The sequence below is a fragment of the Nipponia nippon genome, unplaced genomic scaffold (assembly GCF_047370975.1).
Source record: "Nipponia nippon isolate SJK-2023a ecotype South Korea unplaced genomic scaffold, ASM4737097v1 scaffold_1, whole genome shotgun sequence".
Classification (NCBI taxonomy): domain Eukaryota; kingdom Metazoa; phylum Chordata; class Aves; order Pelecaniformes; family Threskiornithidae; genus Nipponia; species Nipponia nippon.
The window spans coordinates 91552442-91580090 of NW_028262290.1; the positions used below are offsets into that span (position 1 = coordinate 91552442).

The 27649-nt window shown below is 41.0% G+C and overlaps 1 protein-coding gene across 1 annotated transcript; it reads left to right on the forward strand.

The window, feature by feature from the left end:
• The first annotated feature begins 324 nt into the window (after positions 1-324).
• Positions 325-26328, forward strand: MYLK4 (myosin light chain kinase family member 4). The gene is made up of 13 exons (XM_087737108.1): positions 325-984; positions 12013-12079; positions 12571-13036; positions 13881-13915; positions 16645-16750; positions 17589-17682; positions 18838-18947; positions 20085-20226; positions 22653-22723; positions 23463-23591; positions 24115-24267; positions 24620-24692; positions 26287-26328. The coding sequence occupies exons 1-13, from the start codon at positions 325-327 to the stop codon at positions 26326-26328; spliced, it is 2148 nt and encodes a 715-aa protein (XP_087593234.1).
• Positions 26329-27649: the final 1321 nt, after the last annotated feature.

Below are 27649 nucleotides of genomic sequence, written 5' to 3' on the forward strand. Positions count from 1 at the left end.
AAATAGTTCAGTCCGTGCTAGGGCTGATGTCACTGAACCGGGTGCATTTAGGATGCGCATCTCTATACTCACTTCATTTGGAAACATATATATATATATATATATATATGAAGAATGAATCAAGGATTTTTCTTCCTAAATAATTTGGGTGTCTCTTTCCTGTGTTTTAGTCAAATATGTGAGAGCAGTTTATAAATTAGTTGAGCTGGAGTTGCCAAAGCTGGCTGTATATCTGAGCAGTCTGGATGGGAAGCCTTTGCAACTGATATTGTCCTCAAGCGGCTGATCATCAGAGCATTTTCCTCCCCTACCCAAACCAGCAAAATGACCACATCCAGCAGGCAGAGCTCTTCTACGTCTATGGTCAACAACTTGGCCAAAATATTCGATCCAAATGCATTTCAAAACCAAGGGCCTGATAATGGAATGGAACCCCACAAAATTCTTCATGTTGCAAGCAGTGATGTCAGCACATCTGAAAGTTTTAACATCATGGATATGAAGTTTGCCTCCCTTGAACAGAAAATAGATAAGCTGTTGACTCTGCAAGACAATGTCCTTAAGAAGCTTAACAGCGTTTCCCAAGAAATCTCTTGCATTGAAAAAGACATTGAGATTGTAAAGGCGGAAACATCTGAACCTGGATCAAGGATGGAAAGAAACAAAAATATGAGGAGTAACGAAATGAAGAGACTTTGCCTTAAAATGAAAAAATCTCTTTCTGATATAAACAGGAATGCAGAGCGGCAGGTTAAAAGACTAGATGGAATGGAACAAAGTGTTTCAGGATTACAGAAGCTTGTAGGGCCTCTGGTTGAGAAGGTTAAAACATTAGTAATTCATAATTCAAGTGTAAAGCACCATGTTCAAAAACGTAAACTTTGCAAGGCAGGTGATTATACAAAAGAAGCTGGACATCTTTTTAGGATGCAAATTTTCTCAGAGACAACTGCTGATGCCCTGCTCAAGAAGAAAAGTGAAAAGGTGAGCCCAGGTTTCTGTTTCATCTTGTCAGGAATCATTGCAAGCTACAGATATGTTCTGCTATATGCTTAGCTTTTTCATTTTGTTAACATTTAAGAGAGAACAACCGATACGCTCTAAAAATGAAAAGTATTGGAACAAACTGAGCAAGTTTCAGTGGAAACGATATAGAAAATCTACTGAGTGATAAATACCTTCATTTTTTTTCTGATGATTTCTGTACAGTTGTAAAACATAACTAGGGGTCACTGACATGGGTGACAAAGATTGACACAGACTTCAGGAGGCTTGGGTCCTGGCCATACATTTTACTATCATCTTCTCTGGGTTTATAATTATCTGGGGGAATCAAGTTGCAGCAGTCATGTTATATGCAGTGGGGTCTAGAGCTTAGTGAAACTGGTAAAAATCCTTCTTGGGTCAGGGCAGGCACATATGTATGTCCTTTATTTCAAAGAACATCTTAAGTGTGCTGTTCTGGTCTGGTATTTCTGCTGACATTGGGGGGGAGGGGGAGACTTCTAAACTGGGATCTGAGGTAAGGTTACCGTAACTGGAGCTGTGGCTTGTGTAAACTTCCTCAGGGGAAAAAATGCCTGTGTCACTGTAACGGGAGTTTTGTTATGTTCTTTACAGGTCAGATTAAAAGACCACAAAAAATCTCTTGAAAGGCTCCATTGATTATAATAGGGTCTTGTAAGGTAGTTTAACTATTCTTTGTTTGTTAAAGAACCCCAGTAGCATTAGAAAATTAAGGAATTTCTTCTGACAAAATGTGTTGATATTTAATTAACCTACAGTGAACCAAAAACGTTGCCTTTCATACTCTCTTCTGCTTTTTTTTTGGTCCAAAATAGTTACATACAGGCTTTACTTTTTGACACATTTAAAGAGTAATTCTTGGGTTTGTTTTTCTAAAGTTTTTGAGCAGGAGAAACATCGTGCAAAGGTATTATTGCAAATGCCATTCCTTGAAAAAAGAAGCACCCAATATTACTCAGACTGGTCTGGTCAGCAAACCAGGTGCTTTTCAACTTGGTTACTCTTACACAACCCCACTTCACAGGTAGACAAGAAGCGTTTGAGCCATCATAGGAAACTATAAAAATAACAGTCAGTGCTGAGTAGCAGCAGAAGAGCATCTTGTAAAGCTCTGTCAGCTGAACTGGCTGATCTGCTACTATGTAAGGATATAAAATGTGCAGCCCTGTTTCCAGAGCATCATTGACTGAAGGGAAAAGTTGCTGCCCTGCTGAGGGAGACTGACAACAAACGTGGTTTTTACAGGCCCTTCTTGAACATCAGGTTGGACTGGTTTCAATAAAGGAGTTTTAACAAAAGAGAAGTTTTCTTCTTTTGTACCATTACTTCAGTGAGAAAAGAGTGCTTATTTTGAGCATCTGAGTTTAGGGCTTCTTTTTCTTTTCAAAACATCAATGAAAACATCTGTTGTAAAAGCCCCATCGTAGTGACACCAACAGGTCATCTCTGTAATGCTGTGATCATTGCAGTTTGTGGCAGAGCTCTACCTGTCTTGGTGAAATTACATATTCATCTAAAGTATTTATAATTATAAACAGAATCAGGCCTGGGATGTTAATGAACTGGCAGCTCCTGGAGGCCCAAGTAGGTGTGAGGCTCTCTGCGCTAGAAATGCAGGGTAAGAGAGAGGAGGGGACTGTGTGGGCTTTGCTGGTGAGTTTGTGGGAGCCGGTGGGTGTAGTGGAAGGGGCAGGTCAGAGGAGGAGGCCGTGCTCCCAGCAGGCCAGAGGGGAGCCGGGATGGCAGAGATGCAGGTGCCCAGTGGAGAGTTCAGAGCTATGAAGGGCCTGGAAGTGGAGGGTAGGGGGCTTGAACATGATGGAAACAGCGGCAGCCTACTGACAAAGACCCAAAGAGGAGAGTGGTGAGTGGAGTCTCTGTCTTTTTCCAACAGCAGCTCCGTTTGTAATCCCCTCCGTGATTCATTTTTGTTTAGGCAGACTCTTGACGATGTTGAGTGGACTTGGTAGGAGCTCGTCTAGCATGAGGGCTTAGGAAAGGCGTCACGAGCATGTCTGGAATCATGCTGGTGATATTATTACGTTGTTAATATTTTGTTTGTTTTATGAGATAACATACATATGTTAGCTTGTCATTACCTTCCTCTCTGTGTGTTTGATTTATTAGTAAAGAACCATCATAAAATTATCAAGCTATCCTGTGAACAACAGCTGGCTTTAGTAAACACTTAGTCATCTTGGGTTTAAGTAAAAACAGAGTTGAATTCAGCCCTGCATTAAGAATAATAGAACATAGTATGATATCCTTCAGCAGACTGCTGAGCTTGGCTGTCAGCGTAGTAGGAGCCAGTATTTACCAGCGTTCAGGGACGACTCTCCTTTGCCTGAGGGGTTAGGAACAGCATCCCTGAGCAAGTTAGGGAAAAGACTGGTCTATGAGACACTGTAAAGTTGATTGCATGTGCCTCTGTCTGCCATGTATTCAAACTGGGTTTACAAGTGACATTTCAAATTGTTGTGACAAAAGCAAAAAGAAAAGCAAAGGAATAGAGAAATAGGGGATCTCACCCTTGCAGAGTTTTATACCTAAAATGTACCACTGATACCTGGTGGCATAGCAATGAACAAACCTACCTGATTATGCAGAAATCAATCCTTGCTTCTGTAAACACAATCCTTATCACTGTCTCCGGTCCTCACCTGATGACAATTTTGAACAATGCTGACCCTGCAGAAGTGCTGGCTGCCAGACAGTAAGACCAACATCTCTTTTATCATAGGTGGATTCTGTATGCCAACACTGAGCAACCCTGCAATCACTTTAGACATGCAGAGTCCTGTTCTGTTTCCTTACGGCTAAGAGCAAGGTGATCCATTCACTACAGCTAATTTGGAAGGACAGTACCCGCTTTTGTGCACTGCTGGAGATGGTCAGACGTTTTGGATGATGTGCCTATTTATCATCCACCCTGCTCTAGCTACAAGTAAATGCCACCTCTTAGTTCTAACTGCTAAGTTGTCTGACAAATACTTGTCTGCCCCCAGCCTGGTTCTGCAAAGTAATCCAATCATTCTTAATTACTTGTAGGTGGTGCAATAGGTGGCCATGGATACATCTGGATAAGGCAATGGATTGTGTTTAGATACTGCTTAATCACCTGCCTTCCCATCCTTCCCTCTTTAGAGAGGTGCTGCTCTTTGCTTTATTAATTGTAGGATTGTTTTTTCATTTTTCATAACTGGTTCATTTTACAGAACCTGATTAAGCAGAGAGCAGTGGAAAAGGCAGAACAACAGGGAAGGAAGAGGGGGAATGGGAGAGAGGTAAAGAGGGGGTGATAAGCAGCTGGGGTGTGTAATCTCTCTTCTGGCTTCAGCAGCAGCTGGAACAGTTTCCAGATCACAGGCTCCACAGGGACGTTTTTGTGCTCTGCAAAATATAGGGATTGCTCTCCTCTGAAGCAAAATTTCTGCTTTCCTGCCTTTTATTGCCATCCTGAAATACCTCCGCTGCCTCATACAGGAGGTTAGTTTATTTCTGTTTTGGGTTGGAGTTACAATATTGTGTAGCCTGCAGACACTTCATGCTTTGTCAGTGCTGCCAAATGTCTTGCAGCCGTTTTCCTCTGAGTGCAGCGTGACCCTATCACCACATGGCTGAGAGGAGTAGCCTGTATTACTTGTCATTTTAAGTTATTTTCTCACTACTACCACCCAGGGAAATCAGCAGTTCTACAGTAAGGGTCTTTAAAAGTCTTGAGGTTTTCCTCAAATTCACCTGTCTAAGTAGTCCGTGATAATCCTGTTGCGAAATGACTCTGTAACTCCATTTTCAGTCCTATTCCTTCCACTTGTAAAGAAAGGGAGTAAAATAATACTTCACTTATTTCCTCCAAATGAAACAGTTTAGAGATTCTATACTATTAACCTGTGAATACTCACCTGGAGAGTCAGAAAATCCCTTTTGTTGCCATCGTATGGTGGTGTTGAACTTTCTGCAGGTGCCCGTAGGTTGCTGTAACTTCAGTCTCCTGCCATTTCCACAGGCTTTGCCATAGGACTAGTAACTATTAGCAGTTTGTGGCAGTTTCCCACACTAAAAACACCCCAGCAGTGGGAGCTGTGCTTTCTGTTCGAACCCTCTGTCCCTCCCGTGCAGGTATCGCACTGCAATCGCATCCCACTGGCTGCTTTAGTAGGAGTCTGCAATGAAACTGCTGTTTGCCACGTGTGTTTTAAGATCCATTCAGCCTCAGTCTATAACCATTCTTCTGATTCCTTCATTTTGCCTACAAATACTAACAGGTCCCTTATGCATTATTTAAATTCTCTCCAGATTGGCCATGTTCTGTGAATTTTTCATATTCCAGCCGAATTGTTTCATTTTCTTTTCTTCATCTGTCTGCAAGAGTTTCTGCTGTCCTGGGTGGTTTTGAGGGTGGAGGCTTCCTGCAGAATCTCAGGAGATGGGTTGTCCGCTGCTTGGGCCAGTCAGCGCCTTTGTCTGCTGTTACACTGGGGAATGTTCTTCTTCCCCTCAGGACTGATGCCTATACCTAAATATGTTCTTGGTAGAGGTATTCCAGTTTTTCAGTGAGCTATAATATATTAGAGTTATAATTCTCTCTCTGACTTTCTCTGTCTACAAAACCAGTATCTTTTCTCCAGACAAGACGTTTTCACCTTGTTTTGCCCCATTTTCTCCCTTACTGACAGCCATAGGAGGTTTTTCATGCCCTTCCAATTCCGAATGCTGTTTAATTATGCTTTAATTTAGCCTCTGAAGTTGCTGTCTGCTCTACAGTGTTCCCTGGGTAGGATCCTGCCCTGGGTACTGTTGTTGTGGTTTTGCTCTCTCTACAACTCTGAGGAACATGTGGAATCAAAGCAGGCACAGCTGATTTCTGCATGCCACCTTGGGTGGCTTATGGGCATGACATTAACGCCTGTGTGTTATAGTGACTGTTTCAGGAAACCATTACAATTTCTTTGCAAAACTAGAGAGACCTCATGATGAAGATGAAGAGATAACTGGTAAGTGTAGGAGAGCAAGACAAGTCAGGTCATCAGAGAGCAGTCCTGTAAAAGCAGAAGGCTCCTTGAAGAGGTGAGACAGTGGTAGGAGGGATTTGCTCAGGCAAGAGGCCCATTCCGGTCATCTAAAATCCACCTTTTCTCATCAGATATCCTAGCCATTTAGTCAGTTTTCAGGTGAGGACTCCTCTCAGCCCCTATCAGAAGTCGGATACATCTCCCAGTAATAAGGGTACCGTGATTGAATGCCTCCTCCGGTAGCAGAGTGCCATTGCAACTAAATGTGGGGTCTCCACCACACTTTTGATGACAAGGGCAGCCACTCTGGAACGCAATTAATTTGGTGCCATCCTGGCAGCACCCTGGATTTTGCGCACATGTGCACCGGTGAGCAGGAGCAGTGATGGGCGGCTGGGCAGCAGCCCCAGCAGAGCCTGGGAGGAGCCCCACCACATTACGTTCGCTGGGTGCTGCCTGCATGGTGAGGTGCTGCAGGAGAAGGTCTGTCTATAAAGGGGAAATAAAGAGATCCCAGGTCTTTCCCCTCCACCCAAACCCCTTTCATGTTAAATAAAGTGCATTATTAGGAAACCTGCATTTCTGGAGTCCAATTCAATGTGAGTCATCAAAGCTGTAGGGGATGATTTCTGAAGTTCGTAACCCTTTGGAAATCTCCCAACAGCGTGATTTCCAAAAAGCAGCTTAGGAAGGGCGGTTGAAGAAGTCTGAAGATATTTGCCATTCATATCATTGCATGCTTAGCTCAGACAAGTTAGTAAAGCTGAGAAATACTCTCTTAACAATGAGGCTACTTAACGGATATTGTAGCAATAAATTGCCTGAGTAGTTTGACAGATGGGTGGTTTATGCCTGCAGTTAAAAAGATCTGCCACTATTTGGCTTTCAAGCTGGATTTTTTTCCTCCTTTCTCACGCTGTGACAATAGTGGAGCCCCCTTGAGAGGATGAGCCATTTAATGGTGACGGGGAAAACGCGGAGAATAGCACCTAGAAAATTCTGGGGTTGTGGCGCAGGTGCGTGTGAGGCACACATGCACCTGTGAAGCACATGGGACCCTGTCAGTCATCACACATGTGAGGGCATTGAGCAGCATAGAGAAGGGGTGGGTGTGAGGCGTCCGCTATGTTGGTAAGACAAGCAGCCAGAGTCTCCAGCGGCTGTGCATGCCCAACGTTGCCCCTGATTCGTTCAGGTGAGAAACCTAAAAGTGATAGTAACAGGTTGGCTTGATTTTCCAGATGCAGTGAAAGGACACATGTCAAAGCCAGGGAATGCTGAATGCTCTGCTCTTAGGAGGTGGATTGGTAGCCTCAGATTTGTTGGTCTATTACAGGCCTCCGTGTATTCCAGAGACATTAAATTATACCAATCAATTGGAGTTAAAAAATCTGCCTCCAAAGCTCTTCTTATGCCTGATGCTGACTCTGTTAAATGACAGTGACTAGACCTCAAGGCAGAAGTAAAGATGTTTAAAAGCAACCTGTTACTATTAGTGCAATATGATGTGTCTTCACTGTAGCAGATGACATGCTCGAGGCCATGGGCTCTGTCAGGAGCCTGGTTGCACGAAAGCCTCTTCTACTCTTCACTATAAGACTCCCTGTTTTGAGAAGAACGGCCTGGCAGGAGGGAGCATCCATCTGAAACAGGACAGCCACTGCTTCTCCAGTGCAGCGGGTGGGAAGTCGGAAAACTGAATTGGGGAATGGACAAGGCTTTGGCTTCACTGATCTTCAGCTTCTCACCTAGCATGCTGTTATTCCAAGGGATTTTTCAGTGTTTAGTATGTCTTCATGCAAAGGTTGTTACCTCATTACCAATGTATTTCCAAGGCAGCAGGTCACATAGAAATTCTCTTGTATTTCCTAGTGGGGGAATCACGATTCTCATGGCTCAGAGGTTATTTTTGTGTGTGATTAAAAGGTACTTGTGGCTTGAGTTTGGTTTATACAGAAGAATTATTTCTTTATCTAGTTCAAGAAGCTCTGTAAAGATCATGGAAGAGTCAAAAGCTTTGCCTGAAGGTGCCAGCAGTTTGTGTAGTGTAGCAAAAAATAATGACACGGAAGCAGATGTACTGCCTGCCAGTAAAAGCAGAATTCCCATGTGTACGTTTTGTATCATTTATAAGTTTGTATCAGAAATACATTCACTGAATATTTTACATTGCTGGGGGGAAAAAAAGGTGTGTATTGAAGAGGAACACAAAAGGGAAGGAGGGGATGGATTCCAGCTTTGGGGGATAGCACAGGAGGCATCACCACTCATGCTGTTGCCCCAGGGTCTCTGTCATATGTGATGCGTTCTCCCGCCTACCAATGTGGAGATACTGGGAGCGTCCACGGTACCATGCTGAGGTGGCAAAGCCCATGGCTGATTTCTGGCTGTTAGTGAAATGAATTTATCGCAAAGCTCAATTAACTTAAGCGTGTTGATAAATGGATGGTGATCAGGTCTTACACAAAACCAGGATATCTTGCCATAATAAAGTTCTGCAAAATATCTTAAGGACATGAGAAAGAGACACAGAGTAAGAAATGTGGTTTAGGCATATACGAAGTTTTGTGTCTCGATATCGGCTGATTGAAGTTGAGGATAATGTCTTGACATCAAATGAAATGTGATGGGGTGGTAAAGGACCTCTAAACAAAAGTTGGGGCTGCTTCATGAGGCCATTCATTACAACAATTTTTGCAGTAGGAAAAAAAAAAGAGTTTTATTAGGTGAATAAAAGGAATTTGAAAGTTACCTAGGAAAACATTCCAAGGGTAGGACTGCGATGGTATAAAGAAGGAATTTAACTAAGTACAGCTCATTAAAAAGGAGTCAGATGTCTATAAAAACATTAATTTCTCACTGCATTTGAAATTTCTGTTAAAATATTTTATATTTTTACATATAATTGCTTATTGCTTCATTTCTGCAGTTTTCTAAAGTCGATTTAAATAATTTCTGAAAGTGTTGTGTTTTTTTTTCCATTGAGCTATACTGAAGTTTTAGCCTCTGGAATATCTTGCATTATTCCGTTGTCATCACATGGGCTTTTATTCTGTCTCTGTTACTTAGGGTCTAACAATACTCTGTATGAAAGAATATTTTTAAATCTGGAAAATGTATTTTTGAAGACACAGTACCAACTTGTGTAGGTACAGACACCTTTTTGCTTTGGTGTATTTTGCAGGGTCGCAATGCAACCTTTCATATTTAACCTTTTGTGGAATTAAAATGCAAACTTCATTGAAAGCTTTTGGCTTGTACAAATAGGGAAAATGACTGTAGTGCCATTAACATCATTGTGCATATTCAAATCATTAAAGAAAGGGGAAAAAATAAGGTGGAGACATAATTTCCACTAAGAAATATTGATTCCCATAATTTTAGAAATTACAGACTGGAAAAAGTCACATGTCACCGAAGTTCAGGAAGAATAATACATAAATAAATAAAATCCCATTAGGGATTAAGTTAAAGAGACCCTTAAGAAACACTGCTAACAGACTGAAGGAAGAGGAGTGCTATGAAGAGTAGTGGGGTGGGATGGATGTCATTAAACCAGCACACCTTTTGGATGAGATTTTCAGAGGAGCGTGATGGCGTTGGGCGCTCACGACCTGTGGGCTCTCAGAGCGGCTGGCTCGACTGCCTGGGGTTGGACATTGCGGGGGTGCGTACCCCGACAAACTACAGGGAGGTCCTTGTGCCTCCCGTGGCACGCAGCCGGCCAGGAGGGGCGCGTTGACTTCCGTCAGCTCCAGGGAACCCGGCACAATCCCACCCTTTACAGGGAAGAAATAATGAGCAAAGGTTTGTGGTTTTATTGCCAAGTCAAGATTTGACAAGTCGAAGTCACATGTCGCTACAAATAGCAAAACACGGAGAAAACTGGGATGCTCGTGTATAAACTACTCATGTGTCTACAAATAGTCCAATATTTAGTCCTTATATTTGTATTTCTTATTCTAGTGCACTACTGATCCTATATTTATTGCAAATAGCTACATTTATTGATTCTGAAGGATACCAGTAAATGTTTCATTTGTATTCTTTTTTTTTTTTTTTTCTCATTAAGTTAGTATGAGCTCCTCATCTGCTGTTAAAATGTAAGAGATCAGAAATGATGCTTGAATAAACACTGGAGTAATTTATGTAACGCCCTGGCAGTTTCAGATACTCGGCATCATCCAGTGTTCCACTAGACAGATTTTCAAAAGCTGGCTTCTGTATTTCACACCTGCAAACTGCAGCAATATTTGGTAGGAAGCACTGTGTGCTGCAATTAATTCTGAATGCAGAAGTGAAATCTGGCCCCATGCATCAAAGAGCTTGGAGGCCGTTTCTTTGGTTATTTGCTCAGCTGACTGTATTTGATCAGAGCTGATGTCCTCAGCAGTACGGTGAGGTTGACATGCTTACAGGAATCCAATCGCATTATGAGTTGCGGTCACATTGCAGAATGAATAAGTCTGAGGCTTTACCCTACTTCTTTTAGTGCTTTTCACCATTAAAAAAAAACAGAGTGAGCATTCGTTGAGTCTCTGTGATCCATCTGGAATCGTGACATTTATATTTAAGTTCCATGTGAACAAGGCTCCAATTTATATTTCAAGAGTACTTACCTAGTTGTATTTAGACCTTTTTCATTTTGTAGCTTGCAACTTCTTGGGACCAACTGCATCCCAAATAGTTGTCAATCACAGTTCTTATGCTCATATTACAGTTTCTTTGACCGTTGCAGATCAAAATTTTCTGAACAAGTCCTGCTGAAATCCTTTCATGCAGTTTCATCCAGTTTTTCTCAACTCTTTTTGCTTCTCATGGAGTTCCCTTTCCCTTGAATTCAGTGTTTATAGCGGATACACATTGCTTTAATTTCATGCCTATTTTCTATATAGCCTGATGAAATTAAAACCAAAAGAATAAAGCATAAAAAATGCAAAAGGCTTACCAGAACAAATGTTTAGTAATGGGCCTGATTCATGCGCAGAGTACAATAAGAATAAGCAGTGGGACTGCTTGCATCATTAAGACACTCAGTATTAAGTGCCTGGCCCTGTATATTTTGTTGAAATATGTATTACACTGCTTCAGCTGGTAGCTCAAAGACCAAAAGTAGTCTCTCTGGAAAATATTTGGAGGTATCTGCATTTTTCACACCCTGTGGATCTACTACTACTAATGATAGTGCCAGTTTCATAGTACTGTGAGAGGAAGAAGGCAGGTGGAGAAGGAGCACCGAGCAACAGCAAGCACCATGGTTTACTGTGGTCACTGTCTTACTACACGTCTAGGAGTGGCTGATGAAAAAAGACACTGAGCAAATAGCATAGGAATATGAGTAAACAGCCATAAAGGTAGCAGTAATAGCAGTTTTTATGAGGAGCTAGCCTGGTGTAAAGCACCTCTAGATGTCACTGTAACATTGTAAAATGTAGGTAAGAGAAAGCTACAAAAGCTGACATTATGGTTTATATGCTCTGATTCCTGGTAACTTTTTTGGTTAGCCTGTAATAAATTATTGGATCATTAAAGATGCTGTTACCAGATGTTGATTAACAGCAAAAAACTTTCTGAAATCTGTCAGTAAGATTGTTACCGAACATTTTACTAGAATATTAAATATTCCTAGATTTGGTTTAACTAACCTAGTTTTTAACAGCAAGAGCTAGTGCAGGCCAACAGCATTTTTGGATGTTTTTTTCTTGTAGTCCCTGAGGCTCAATCCTGATCTTTTCTGGGCTGTGTTTATGCGAACACTGATGCTGATTACAACTGAGATAATTTCTCTCGCTTTACACTGGTACCAATCTGATCAGCTTGGTAGTGATTAAAATAAGGACTATCATTTATAGAAGAAGCGTGAGTTAGAACACAGAGTACTTGGATTTGACCAAAAAAATAAGGCTGCAATTTCATGAGGAACAAGACGGCATGAACACTCTATACACTAATACATCAATTGCCTTCTCCACAGGTCATCAAAGAAAAGTCACGTTTGAACGAGACAGGAACAAAAGAGAAGAAGCCACCAGATTCAACAGGTTAGAATATTTTTTTTTTCTGATCAGTTTCCAGTTCCTAAGGGTACAACGGCACAGAAATAGCCATGTCTCTCCTGAGCAGCTCCAGTGAAGTTGGTTGTATTATGTGTGTGTTCATCAGCATGAATGAGAATTGTCCAAGCAACCTACTTTTCACATGCCTGTGCACGTGGTGGCAAACTGCTCAAAAAAGTGCTTTGCATGAGGAGTTTATTAACCTTGACTTGGCTGACAATAACTTTGAGTGAAAAAAACATTTTCCAGCGCTGTGTCTGAAAGGAAGAGTTTGTGACCTATGATATCCCTGTTTGAAATAAGTAGTCTGCACTTGCTTAGGAGATGTTTATACTGGCCTTGAAAGTGGGAGAGGAAATCAAGTGCCTAGTTCAAAATGCAACACAAGTTATGCTAAGTGTGCAACTGTACTTTAATATTGTTACTGACTGTGAGAGAATTACTGACGGATTCCTTGGTAATCTGTTTACTTACAGAGGGGGTCACCCAGAAAAGCCAGTCCTGCTCTCAGGAAGAAGTTGTTGATAAGCTCAACAAGGAAAATGCCGAGAGGGAAAGCTCTGTTCTGCTTCAAATGGATCCTCCCAAATTTCATACTGAAGGGCCAGAGGAGAAAGGACGAAGTTTGGCTTTCGAAAGCTATTACAAATACAGGAGAAGCTCAGTTCAGAAGTCCTTCACTACAGAAAAGCAGCAAGAAGAAGATGCTGTTGATGATGCTTGTCAAAGGATAACTGGGCAGGAAATAGAGAGCGAGTCTCCAGGAGATGGGGAGAGGAAGGAGGAACATCAGGTGCCTGGAGATGAAAGACAAGAGGAGAGGGAGAATGAAGAGGAGGGAAATGCTGATAAGAGTGAAAAAGAAGTTGAGGAACCACCAGCTTCTTCGCAAAATGAAGATGAGGCAGGACGAAGCCATGATCAAGAGGAACCAGAGGGAAGGTAAGGTCTGAAGCTCAGGCTGCACATTCTTAAGAGACCCATGCTTTAGAAAAATGGGTAGTTCAAGTTTCAAGTCAAAGTGATTAATATAAATATTGGTGAAAATCCAGCCCAATACAAAAGTGTAAAAAGAGTTTATCTCTCTGATCTGAGCTCTAAGCTGAAATTATACCCTTAAAAAAGACAGACAAACAGTCTACCATACATGGTACTAGCAGTGTGCTTTGGTTGTTTGCTTGGGAAGTAGGTTAGGAACATGGGAATTATGTTTGGCTGTTCTTCATCTCTGAGGAGAATTCTCCTGTTGTTATGTTTATATACTGCAGCATCATATCACCTATGAGCAAAGTAAGGTTAGGTTGGGCCATGTACCAATTGGGAATTAAGTTACTGCAAAATGTAGTAACTTAAGGGATAACATAAAACTGTGAAACTTTGCCCAGGCAATTAAACTGATAAATTTGTTTACTGCAATTCTTTCTTTGCTGCATTGATATATAGCCCTTCAGGGATAAACCAGTTTAAGCTTTCGGGAACCTATATGAACAGAGTGAAATCCCAATGCTCTCCCATTGCTTTAAAGGTGAGATTGATAGCCAAATGTTAAATTTAGAAGAACTCAGGCAAGGATTTCAGTAATGGAGAAACATTTGGCTGTCATGATTAACTTAGGGGTCATTTTTATTTCTCAAAGTGAATATTAAAAGAGTTTATTTTACACCATGAAGCAAAATAACCTAATGTTATTTGAATGCAATATATGCGTAGGCATTTTTCACCTATGTTTCTAAAATTGCACTGCTTTAAGTGTACCCTGCTCTAATGCCATGTTTTGTCCTTGCAGGTGTAAAGGCTGCGAAAAAGGTACAGGAAATTATAGTTCAGTCACTGAGTAGACCTGCCAATTTGAGCACAGTGGTAGCAGTAAGCATCGAGTGAATGATGAAGGCCTAATCAAAGATGACAACAAAAAGAGCAGGCTAGGTGCAGAACGTGCTGATGGTATATGTAAAACTAAAAAAGCTCTTACAGGAAGTATTCCTAAAGGCAAAGCATTTGATTCCACTGGTATTACAGTGACGATCAGAGAGAGACGTCCATAGAAGAGAATGATTTTGTGATTGTAATTAGTAGGGGGAAAAGGTGTGCATGGTAGCTGTGATGGGAAGCAGTTGTTCATGGGCCACATCCTAAGCTGATGGGAAATAACACGGTTCTGTTTGCTTCCATCTTAGAGGCTTCTGTTCTGGCAGAAATTAGTCACAACTAATTTGCTTCTGCCACAACTACTCCACTAATACGATCCTCTTTCCCTCTTGTTTTAACAACAGAGCTAAAACTCCTAAGTATAGAGTGGTGGGAGAAATTATATCATGTGTGGCAAAATTGGTTGACTTGTGGAAGTGCTGAGAACACATGTTAACACAGAATCTGCAGTGCTCTGGATGTAGCCTGTAAAACCAGCTTGCTCATATTTGTACCATTGCAATCTGAAGCAAGAACAACTGCAGCCTATAAAATAAAGAGATATAGATTTTTGTGTGGATGCCTGACTGATGCTGTTGATGTTTTTTCTAATATTAGACCTCCAGCTTGAGAATTTCAGTGCCTACCCCTGTGTATGAAATGATGGCACATGAGAGGATGGCCTGAAGGATTTGAAGATACGTGTGTGTGTGTGCATGCATAGGACTCAGAATGAATTTCTTTGCTTTGGGAATGGGGGAAGAGTGGGAAAGTGAAACATTTATTAAATGTTTGTGCTAGGCTCTTGTAGCAGGAAACAGGAGATAGTGTACTAAAACTTTAAACTCTGTAACCTGTCCTGAGCTCTAGCAGATTGTTAGGGATGACATTAAGGTTAGAGTGTCTCTCTTGGAGCATCTTTGTTCTGTAATGGGAGATTGTTCTTGAATACGAAGAAGTCTTCTCTGGTGTGCAGGAAAAGAAAAATAGAAGGTCTGTCACTTGGAAAATCTTGAAGGCTAAAACTTAGGCATATTTTTAAAGAGGCACTCCGGCCTCTGTAAAAGAACACTTCCTTGCCCAAAGTTTGGTAACATTTGGGAGCTGAGCTTTCAGAAAGACATTTTCTTCTGTCACTTACATGCTGGGGCCCTTGGAGTTTGTGTTGTTAGAGTCAAATTCTGCCTTTAGGGTAGAGGTTTTCTTGGCATTTTGTGGGTCTCGGTAACACGCAAAGGCCCATACTTAAGGACGTGCAATTCAAACTCTGCAGAATCCCAAGTAGGTGGCAAACTTCCAGAAGCACCGGCTTTTCACAATTCCTTGACCATGAACTAACTTCCTGACCATGTAAGTTATTAAGACTGTCAAAAAAAAAATCTAGGTACACAGCTGGTGTCCTGGAAAAATGGACATTCACTGTGAATAAGGACAATCTACTGCTACATTAATGACCAAAGTGTTCCTGCCAGCTACATGCTGTCATGGTTTTTTTTTGTTTGTGTTTTTAATCATTTTCACTGGAGTAATGAACGGTTTTAAAATTGCTCAACAAGCCTCACACAAAAGGGAGCCGGCATTCCAAACCAGAGAGCTCATGTTGAAACGCTGGGGCTCTAGCCCTCCCAACCAGTTGAAGAAGTATTTGTCACTTTGGTCAGCCAAAGGTCACTCTTGGGCTTATCAATCAAATGAAAAACAATGTGGGTATGAAATTGAAGTTGCAACACCCTGCAAAAAATCCAAAGAGAAATTAGGCATGCAGGGCTGGTCTCCAGCAGGGATTTTGACATCAGGATGGCAGAGTGGTCCAGCATGTGGAGGTCCAGACAGTAATACCAGAGACCTGCATTTGTGCCGAAACTCCATAGCTGCTGCAGTGTGATGTTGGGAACACATCCCTTCTCTGTGCCCCTCTTTACCTTTTATCTGCCGTCTTTTTTTAAGGACAGAAATTCTTCAGAGCAGCACGTGACAGTTACCATGTGTCCTACCACACCGGGTCCTGAGCCATACTGGAAATCCCAGGTGCTGCCTGCCAGGGTGAAACTCCCTTATGTGCACAAGCTCTAAATGTGATCTTTAAAGGTGATGACCACACTGTGGAGAATGACAAGTTGTGTCAATCAGTAGAGAAGGGGATTCTTCGCTATGAACAGCAAAAGCTGGGAAATAACCTCTTCTAGCTGGGCCTAGAGGAGAGCTCAGTGTCTCTTCCTACTCCACTGGAGAGTTACAGTACATACTCACCTATTAACAGTCCCTGAGGGGAAAAAAAATCAGAGAAAAAGCTGAATTCCTTCCAAACAAATTGCTGAGGCCCTTTGTGGGCATGAAGCTACATTGGTTTAGTCTAGCGGTCTTCACTTTGCCTCTTGCTACTGTTGTGCAGAAGATGCTAACTTAATAAAGGAGTCCTTGTCTTAGTAGTGTAGCTCCCCAACAACACCCTGTTTTCTGAGCCAGAGCTCCTGGAATAAAACCCTTCTTAAATAGCAGAGAAAGACCTTTCTATAAAACTTATAGTAGGTGTATTCAGTTCTTAAATGAGCTTATCTGGGGAAAAGAGGGACTAAAATGCGAGATAGACAAGCACTGCATGTGACCACTCATATGCTATCTCTCTGTTTTGTCTTTTGTAGATAATAGTACTACTCCACCGGCACCATTTGATCACCGGATTGTCTCAGCCAAAAGGGTGGGGATCAGCAGTTACTATAATGTCAGCGAGAATGAAATCCTGGGAGGGTAAGTCAGGTGAACCCAATCAACATGGAAAGCAAGGCACAAATTTACAGCCAAGCACCCTGGGAGGTGAATGGAAGCAACATGCCTTGCTAGAGCCGAAGTCATGAAAGTCTAAGCTCTAACAGTGTTTTAGAGAGGGATGAAGACAGGAGGCTGATTTTACTGTGTGAGTGAATTTTGGCTTAAGGTTTGGCATCAGCAGACTTGGCTTGTATTGTTCTAGGTCAGCCAGCTGCCCTCAGGCTTTATCACAGGGCTCCTAGGATGCTGTAATACTCTACCTCACATTGAAGCCAGCAGGACATAGAGACATGTTGTAGCCTTCTTTCTCTCAGTGGGTCCCATCCCTGAAAACACATGCATGTTTTCAGATAGATCAGCAGGCTAATCTGACAGGCCATGTAGTTACTTGATCTCTCACGCTGACATGATTTAGGAGAGAGTGATATTGTCATTTTTGATGGCAGTATGGTCTTGGGTAAGGCTTTGTTTCATCATGAAATCACAGCCTCCCTTGGAGGAGAATGATGAGATGGAGAGCGGCAGATTGCGCACATAAGTGAGTTATTATCCTTACAGTATGTGGACTTCCCTGGGATTAGTCATTGCATGTTATGAGGTGAGTATAGTGAATCATGCAAGTGGGATAATATCAGCTAGAACAGCGTGTGATTTTGGTGTGCCTAAATGAGTAGTAACAAGTCTAATCTACACAACAAAATAGCAGCAGTAGAGCAACTGAAATGGAACCCAGTAGGGAGAGGATAATTTCTGTTTTTTATAACCTAGTTTACATTCAGTATCACTGGATGATTTTTTTTCTCCTTTTTTTACCTAGAGGGCGATTTGGTCAAGTGCACAAATGTGAAGAGAAAGCAACAGGTCTCAAGCTAGCAGCCAAAATTATAAAAGCGAGAGGTCCTAAACAGAAGGTTGGTAGAGTGTGATATTAGTCTTTTGTTCCCCAATGGATCCCACACTGTTCTTCAGCTGCACAGCAGACCATGGCCAAGTGGCTCACAAATCACCACACTCATAGGACCTGGACTACCATTGGCTATGGTAGTCCAGGTTCTGGACTAGTTCTATTTCCCTTCTCTTCCAGAACTTCTAGTTAACTCATCAAAGTCCTCTTTTTGGATTTTCTCTTTTTTTAAAAAAAAATCTTAATTTTTCCAACTTTCTTTTCAGCTCTTTGTGTTTCTTTGGCTTTCCATTTTTGCTTTCTGCTGTTAATTCTATTAGTGTTTTCTTTAATGGTAAAAGCATTTGTCAGGCCTGTGACATAGCATATTTCCTCCCAAGCACACTGTAGCCTTTGCTGCAATGACTTGATGTCACTGTGAGGAATGCTGTTAACAGGCATGATCTGGGCTCCTGACATCAACACAAATACAGATGAGAAGAATTAGTCTGGCCTGTTTTGCAGACCTCATGGCCATCTGGGGCTTGCTTTCACAGGAAAGACAAGCATCGCATCCTTTGTGTGACAGTGGTGTCATTAATGGCATTCAAAGGTGGGATTTGTCTCAGCTAACTGGGGTTGCTAAGGTATAGCTGTGGCCAAGCTGATCACCAAGAATCCCCTTATAGTCAATGGAGAGAGATTGGCACCACCAGAGAATGATTCAGCCCATCCTAAACTGCACGTTTAAAATAGTTCAGCTGAGTGGAGGTACCAGTCTCTCTCCCCTGACTGCAAAGGGAGGTTCTGAGGACTGTCCTGGACTTTTCTTACACAGCTTGATTTTGTATACCTACAGCTGGTTGAACCAAGTCCTATTCTGCTTCTCTCTTTTCTTTACATTCCTCTGAACTTACCACTTGTCCATGTGGGCTCTCCCCTTCCTTTTTCCCCCAAATAGCTTATTACTGAAGCAGTCCCCTACTCGAGCTCTGAGTTCAGTCTAGTAGCTCCTATAGCCTTGACATCTACCACTGCAGGAGCAATCAAAGGAGAAGCCTGTGTTTGGTTGCCACAAGTGAAAACATGAAGATAATGTAGACGTCTGGTTCAAACTATGTCCTGTTTCATTTATCTTTCTTACAGAAAAGGCCTTTGTAACAATACTAATGACTCTTTACAGGATGAAGTAAAGAATGAAATCAGTGTCATGAACCAGCTGAATCATGTGAACCTCATCCAGCTATATGATGCCTTTGAATCAAAAAATGACATTGTACTAGTCATGGAATAGTAAGTGTGTTCTTTTCTTTCCCTTTCTGTTTTTACCACTTTTGCTAGAATTGTCCATTTTCTTCTTCCTTTCTCCTGAAATTAGAAATAGAGCTTCTTACAGGTGGAAAGAACATGAGAAATATGTTCTCAGGAGCAAAAAAAAAAAAAAGGAATTAAGAGAAAAGTTTTCCCATGCAGCCATTTATGCATTTTTTCCAGTGATGTGCCACATTCCTGGTGCTGTAAAGTCACAGCTTCATTTGAAGATAGAGCTGTGTTATATATCTTCTCTTTAATTTCAAATTTTAATTTGTGTCAGCTAAGAAACAGACGTCTCAGAATATCTCCAGTTCTGTGAGGCAAATGAGAAGACATCTTACACCATAGAGGAGCCAGCTGTAGGTGTTGTACCTCATCCCTATACTGGGTGCCTGAATGGATAAACCCATTTTTTATGCTGGGTTATTGAGCTAATTAGGCACAAAATAGCTTCCTTAAAGTCAAGTTATGCAGATATTGTCTTAAGGAAGCCAAAAAGGGCATAACTAAAACATCGAAAGGCATGGCAGAAGATTCAAAGTTACGTGAGTTTGGCTATTCTGGACATTCTCAGATAGTCCTCTGAATTTGGTCTACGTGATTAGCATATCACATAAGGTAAATATCTGTGTAGCTATGAATGGGTAAGCTGGAGGCATTCTGAAATGTGATGAGAAATTAAGAAGTCATTTTTGTTGACTTTAGATAGTTTCAAATTGAAATTTTGGATCATGTCACTCTTAAGCTCTGAGGGAGGAGACCGTGGATTTAAATGCAGATTCTCCAGCATGTTGTCTTGGTTTTCCATGTGACTTCATTAATTTCACTGGTACAAAATGATGACTGAAGACAACATAAGGTTCACATCTCAAGACTTCTGTACTTATCAATGGATGGGAGACTGGACTCTCAGACCTTGAAGAAGTTCAGGCCAGTATGCATCAGACCCCAGTTCTTGGAAAGCTCGGATCAGAGTACAAGCTCATATTGTAGAGCCACCTTACTGAACTTGACTGTGAATGATTAAAATAGTCAATAGCATAAATTCTGTATTACTCTAACTGCATGGGATTGGATTTGGATTTGGTTACCACTTTATTGTCTTTCTCTCATCAGTGTGGAAGGAGGAGAGTTATTTGACCGAATTATTGATGAAAACTGCAATTTGACAGAGATGGATACTATCTTGTTCATAAAACAGATCTGCGAGGGAATTCAGTACATGCACCAAATGTACATTCTTCACTTGGATCTCAAGGTAGAGAATTGAGATGTATGTTTTGTGCAATGACAGCTGTGGGAACTCTTATTCTTAACGGTAGGCCATACAGCTTAGCAGATTCCCGTGGCAGAAACAACAAAGGGCCTTATTCTGCTTTCCTTAGACCAATGTGTATTGACTTTAACCACCCTGAGATCCATTAAATTACTACAGGGGTAAGTAAATTAGATGAGAATTGTGGTCATATGTCATCAAGCCTCATAGCGCTTGAATTTTTCACAGACTGATTTTACAGAAAGCCAGCAGCTGACTACAAATATCTTACCATTTTCAATTTTGATATTTGGATCTCAAGATATTGTGCAAATATTATTTAATTCAACTGCACAAGATCTCTTTTTTACACATCAGCTATGGGGTAGCAATTATCCCCATTTTTTACCATGCAGACACCAAGGCATGAGTGAGTGGAACTAAATTCAAGGGTCATTCAGGATCAGTGGAAACCCTGCACATCTTTCTGAGGACTACACTACACTGTCATGGTCATGAAAAGGCATCAATAGATAGCCAGCTTAAGGGAAAATATATTAAAATGTACTTGCTGCTAAAATGAAAGAAATAAAAATAGTCAGTGGCTGATGTAACAAATACAGTATGTCTGTGGTGTCTTAGGCAATAGCTGCTAGTATAGCTGAAAGCCCAGAGAAGAGTGGCAGAGAATCTGCCATGTATTTGCTTAGTTACCTGAACTATTCAACTATATACAGAAAAAGTCCCCTCACTTCTTTTTAAAAACAAATCTACCAATTGCACATTCTTACTCTGGTTGACTGCTAATAGTTAACTGTCACATTTGATGAAAACATTTGTTGTAAAGGTGTTTTTCATTAACATTTGAGCCTGGTTGTTCTCCCTTAACCCAAGTTTTTATCAAATAATAGACTTGTTTCTTACCTCTGTTTAGTGCAGGAATAAAACGGGATGATGTCTTTAGTTTTATGACTGGCTATAAAGCTTCCTAGTGATCCCTGAGCTTTGCAACACAGCAAAAAGAAACAAAAAGTGCACAAGACAGTTTTCTCTTTGGTGAGATTTTTATTACGGCTGCTGTTTTTGGCTTGTAATAACTGAGTTAATATAGTACATCTTTAATGTTGTTAGCATATATATTATTGCAGTGGTTAAGCAAATGAGCAGATGCTTGTTGGGACCTGCTTCACTTGCCAATCAATGACCAGACTCACTTTTCTCTTTATAAACATCCAGTTACCCAGAAACCTGTCAAGTAGAAGTTTGCATGGTTCTGTGGGACACATTAATTATGCTCTTGGAGATGGCACAGTTTTAATATGAGGTCAAATTGCTGACAAAAAGATACATACACAGTCCAAGAAATTCTTCCCAGAGACCGGTTTTCATGTGCTTGCCAGCTATGGCTTCTCCCTTCTGTTTTGCTTGTTTATAGGCTGCTGTCAGTAACAAATGAGTTTGGGAAAGCAAGCTTGAAATTGAAAGAAAATCATCCTGACCATAATCATCCAGGACCTCAGAAACTATGGACGTGGTGTTTAAAAGTCCTATGGCGTTTAAAAGTCCTACATGTAAAATGAATTAGTAATGGTGACAAAGGTTAACTAATGTTTTAAGTGGTGAGGGCTGTTTTGTTTCAAACAGGACTCAATGAGCAGCAAGATGGAGTAGCTATAAAACTGCTGGCAGTGAATATGAGACTGTGTTTTAGGTATTTACATTTCAAAGACAATTGGCCAAATTCTGTTCTCAGTCCCTTCTGTATGAATTTGGAGTAATTATAGGAAGTTAATGGATTCCTGTCAGGGAAGTGAAGAACAGCATTTGGCCCTATGAAAATCCAGAGGGATTTAACCTGTGAATCCTACCTTTTGCTAAAATACCTGAGAAAAGCATAAAGTTGATGTGACTAGCTTAATATATCAGTATTCAATCAGACAGTTACTGCCAGAACATTCGTGAACTCAAGAAACTTAAAGCTGTAAGATATACTTCAAAGCCCAACAAATTCGTTTTGGTTGTTGTTTTGGTTTTTTTTGTTTGTTTGGTTTTTTTGGGGTTTTTTTTAAATCAGTGTCAGTTTATTAAGGTCTGTAAAATCACAGTGCCAGCATCCTAAAACCCCTCTTTGGAAGTCTGCGTTCTCTGTCCCCCTCCCCCTAATGAGTTCTTTATCTGAACCGCTGCCTTATGTCAAATTGAAAAGCGAAGGAGAAGAAAAAGCATTTGCAAGGCACAGAAAACGCGACCTCAACTGCTGTGTGGTAGCAGGGGGGATACCCATGCAGAGAAATCTGAACAAGGAGGAAAGCAAAAGGTGCTTATGAGATGATTGCTGTGTTTTTAGTGTTTTTCTCCCTAGAGTTTCCTAAAAGCCCAGTTTTTCATACTTGTTTCTTATTAAAGTGTTTTTTGGTTTCTCTTGGCAGCCTGAGAATATCCTGTGTGTGAACCGAGCAGCAAATCAAATAAAAATTATTGATTTTGGATTGGCAAGAAGGTATGTGCATGTGTTCTTGCTAATCGTAAATGAATTAGGAAACAATGAAAAAAGTATTACATCTCTACAATGACATATTAGATACATAATGGTCTCCTACTGTTCTTCGGACAAATTTAACGTGGGTCTTTTAACCAGGGATATCTTTTAATAAGGAATGTTTGGAGTTGAGTAAAAAAAGATTTGTTCTGAAGCCTTTTTTTCTGGTAGAAGGGCTGATTCTGACTGAACATGCACATAAGTAGATTGGAACAGCTAAAATGGACAAAACCAGTGGTACATCTTGTCGGGTCTTGTCTCATGTGTTACAAGATTCTTCAAAAGAGAGTGTAAGAGACCATCAAGAGCTGTTATAGTATATTCCACGCTATATCACTTTCTAGTTTAATTAGGTACCATAATCTCAGTGAAGGATTTACTGGTTAAAAATGCTATGCCTATGATATGGAGAAGTCCCAAAAGGATGATAACAGCTGCTCTGACAAGTCAAGTCCTTGAAATCTGAATGTCTTCCTTCGTATTGCAGTTGGGTTTTGCCCTGAAGTATGATATAAAGCTTGCAAACATTTTTCATTCTATATATGGGTGTATTTATTTTTACTTTGTACCTCTGTCTGTCCTTGTTTTCCTACTGAATTTCCTGTATGCTTCTGACATCCCTCTATGTGCTAAACAACTTATGATACAATTTTAATTAGAGCTATAATTGATGTTTTCTGTTAATGTTTCCATTTCCTAGATATAAACCGAGGGAAAAACTTCGAGTTAACTTTGGGACTCCAGAATTTCTTGCTCCTGAAGTTGTGAATTATGAGTTTGTCTCCTTTCCTACAGACATGTGGAGTGTAGGAGTCATCGCTTATATGCTGTAAGTAGGATTCAGTCTCTGCTTTGTAAGCTGTTTCTAGGTTGAACTGTGTCAGTCATCCAAATTTGTTGTTATACTGGAAGGCTGACAAATTCTGTACCCAAAATAGAAAATGTAGGCTTCTTTCCAAATTCCATATTCAGTAGTCTCTCCCCTTTTCCAATCACCATGAACTTTTCTTCCTTTTTTCACTGAATGTTTCTCATGAGTGTTTGAGCATCACAGTTTCAGAATGATGTAGACTGCTTGGTAAGTTCCCAGTAGGTATGTGCAAGCGTGCTCAGAGGTCTAGAAAATACGACCTGCCATGAAAGACAGTAATGCTTGGTTTGTTGGGGAAGAAGGGCGATTATTTAAACATGTAAATAGAAGAGAGAATGGGAATGGTCTGGAGACTTTGTTGGACAATAACATGTTGCAAATTAGGCCAGGAGTAACAGAACAATAATAGGTAGCACATTGGAGACAGCGTACAGGAAGGGGAAAAGACAGGAGGATTGAACATATTTTTTTTTTACTTTAGCCTCAGTGGATTGTCTCCTTTTTTGGGTGATGATGACAATGAGACCCTCAACAATATCCTGTCCTGTAGCTGGGATTTTGAAGATGAGGAATTTCGAGATGTTTCTGATCAGGCCAAAGATTTCATCTCAAAGCTTCTCATCAAGGAAAAATGGTATATAATCCCTGTATCTTTGAAACGTGTGTTCCATGCCATTATGTCACAGTTGTGTCACTTGTACTGCTCCATTGCAGAACTATCATGACTTATCAGTGGTTTATGTCCGTGTAGAATATTATAATGCCACTCCACTGATGTTGTTCATTAGGTCCATAAAGTGATCTGAAGTTACCTGAATGTATTTTTGCTGTGAAACTGAACTTAACTTTATGGATTAGCTGCCATCTGGTGTAGTGTCCTGAAATGACAGCATTGCGTGATGGCACAACACATGACCTGTAGGAGATAATTGTCAAATTGTAAGATTCTAGGAAAAACACTTAATAGCATTCTGGTTTTCCTTTAGCTGGAGAATAAGTGCAACTGCTGCCTTAAAACACCCATGGTTATCAGACCACAAGCTCCACTGCAGACTCCAGGTCCCTAAATTTAAATATCCTTGTGTATTGTAGATCTGCCGTTGCCTTCTTGTGTTGTCACATTGCTATTTGCTTTGACTTTTTTTATCTGTTTTTGAGTCCTCCTTGCTGCTGTATTTCTTGCCGCTGTGAGCCACGTGTGTCCCTTTGCTTTTATTTAGCTGTTATAATTTGCATGCTTACACTTGCTCATCAGTTCTTGCATGTCTGGGAAGAAATATGTGGTCATGCAGTTGCCGTGTGTTGCAGAGTGGATCCATTTCTTAGCAAAGTGAGACTATTTACAAAATGAGCACTGAATTACAAGATGAAAAGAGTTTTCCAGCTGGGGATGGTTTTGCTTCCTGCTTTGAAAACCCTTTCAGGCTCTCCTGAAGTCCCCTACGAGTGCTGTTAGATTTCATCCTACCTCTTCCCAAGGGATACCTTTCCCAACAGAGCCTGGAACCTCAGCCAGTGCACATCTTTGTACTTAAGCACCTTCTTGCCCTTGGAGGGTAGCCAGCTTAGTGGCCAATGCAAAAGAAGCAGTTGTTTGTTCACATGAACAATTCCACTGGGCTGAGTTGGAGGATCAACAAGATTTTAAATCGTTTTGAGTATTCCTCTGTTAAGTAGTCAGTGACTTCAGGAGATTCACACTGTTGATGAGCTTGCTGTTAGCTGAATCTAAGTGAGTCCACTCTGTGGGTCAGTGGTTCATGAGGGGATAACTTTAAGCAGGTTTCATAATTTTTATGGCATTTGTAGTGCAATACTCACTTCTTCCTTTGCAGACAAAGCAGATCTGTGTTAAATAAAATGACTGCTGTATTGCCTAGGATGTATATGTCAAGGTGCCTTTTGAACTGTAGCCATCATTAAGAATTAAAAGACCATATTATTAATTAAAATAATCTTATTAAAATAAGAGTAAAGATGATGATAAGAAAGCAGCAGTAGCTCTGCTGATGAGGTGGTGTGGGTTCTGGGCAGGATGTACTGAGTAGTGTCCTGACAGCTCTGTCCTTACAAGATGTTCCTGTTATACAGAGTAAGGATAACAAGAAGTAGTCTAAAATAGGAAATAATAACAATCGAGTAAATTATTATAATTTTCATTGAAATTTAGTTTTCATTATAATCTCCCAGAACAGCAATGCCCATGAAATTATTAGAAGATTTATAAGTGTGCATACATACTAAAAATAAGAGAGTTTGTCAGAGGGAAGTATCTCTTTAGAAGGTTTCAAAGGATACAATTTGACTCCTTTAGTTGGGCTCCAGTGAAGCTCCGATTCTGCAGCCTGGGGAACAGTCTGTCTTTTCCAAATGCTACAAGAACACGGGCTGCTTACCTGCTGTGCTGCTTCCTATCACCAGTTTTCTTCTGGGGAAACCCTACCCTAATAGAAACCTTACAACTCGTGTCATCCTTTGTAGCTCCTTCCCCAATACTTTTTGTTCACGCTTCTTGTGCTTTACAAAAATAGCTTCACTAAACATGCTGATGTTGTGGTGTTCTGCCATTACCTTAACTAGAGGTAAGATTGAGCTTCAATTAATGCTCCAATAATGTAATCTGCTTTCTTTTTTTGTTTTTCTTTTCCCCTAGAAGAAGGCTAAAGGTGTGTCCCAGGCACCCCCGGTTCAGTAATCTCTCTGAAAGAGCTGCCAAACAGAAGGTTTGTTTCGCATCCCAAGTGTTTCTTCAGACAGAAGTACTGTAGCCTCTGTGGAAGTAGGGCAGCGAAAAACCTTGCATAGTCCAAAGTGCGTGGTTCAAACTGTGTTCACCACCACCATCCCTGCTGTTGTTTGGAAAGCATTCAAAATGCAAACTGGCCCTATCACTTATACCAAGTCACAGCAATGTGAAAAAAAAATCATATATATGAAGCCATACATGCTGCAAACCCTGGCCAATTTAGAGGGAATAGTTATGCTCCCACTGGCTCTCATGGGGCAGGATTTCACCCAATAATTTTTCAGTGTTGAAAGCTTTCAGGTTTTCATGCTGTGGTTAAGAGTATGGTTTAAAAAGGGTAGAAATATGAAAAGTAATTACTTTTTAGCAAAGGCACGGGCCAGACCCTCAGGGCTGCTCCACTAACTGTAATGAAACGAAAGTGAGGTGTCCCCTAAAAGAAGCTGCTCCACACTTTTGAGGACCCAGTTCTCACAGGGCACTTCTCTGCCCTTTTAGCCTGTAGCAACCCAAACAATTTTAACAGAGCATCTCTCAATGTCCTTTTTTTCTGGCTCCCTGTCTTTGCCCTTTCATTAACAAACACTTCATTAGTGGTTCCCAGGCTGGCTTGGTTGCCTTCCCCGGGGATCAGGGAGACTCAAGTCTGCTCTCATGTTCTGTCTCTGGTCTTTGACCAAAGCATGCTCACTCAGCCACTTTGAAATCAGGCTACCTCAGGCACTACAGTATCTCCATAGACCAGTACACCAATTCCCACAGCCCCTTTTACCAGCTACCACAGAAGTTGGTGCCTCTGTTGAAGGACCATGGGAACCACTCAAAGGTTCTGGGGACATCTCTGGGCACAACTCAGTGGAGGGTCAAGATGTGAATGAGGCTGAGAACACACACACTGTAAAACCACTTCCTTTTAGTTGTGCATCACGAATAACGACCAGGATGCCAAAATAAAAGTAGTCCTCTTTTCACTACAAGCAAGTTTTCAATGCTGCCCTCACGCATCATCTGCTTGGTAGGGCAAGTGATGTACGGGGTTTTGTTTGCAACAGGTTTTGTCCAGAAACATGTAAAAAAGAGAGTATTGTGAGAGGTTGACTTTTTTTTTCTGTTTTGACTAAGTAAAATTAGAACAGATTTTATACGGTGGAGTGTAGTAACACAGAAGTCAATGATCTTTAAATGAGCTGTCTTGGGGACTTGAAGCTGCCTTTTCATGGTATACTGGAAGTCAGTGAGGGCTGAGGTACCATTACTATATCCTACTTGC

What these genes read in the sequence shown, in the direction of transcription:
- MYLK4 (XM_087737108.1), top strand. Translation starts at nt 325, where the DNA reads ATGACCACATCCAGCAGGCAGAGCTCTTCTACGTCTATGGTCAACAAC. An exon ending in TCAAGAAGAAAAGTGAAAAG is followed by an intron (nt 985 to 12,012) that starts GTGAGCCCAGGT and finishes CCTTCTCCACAG; the next exon opens with GTCATCAAAGAAAAGTCACG. An exon ending in AAAAGGTACAGGAAATTATA is followed by an intron (nt 13,916 to 16,644) that starts GTTCAGTCACTG and finishes TGTCTTTTGTAG; the next exon opens with ATAATAGTACTACTCCACCG.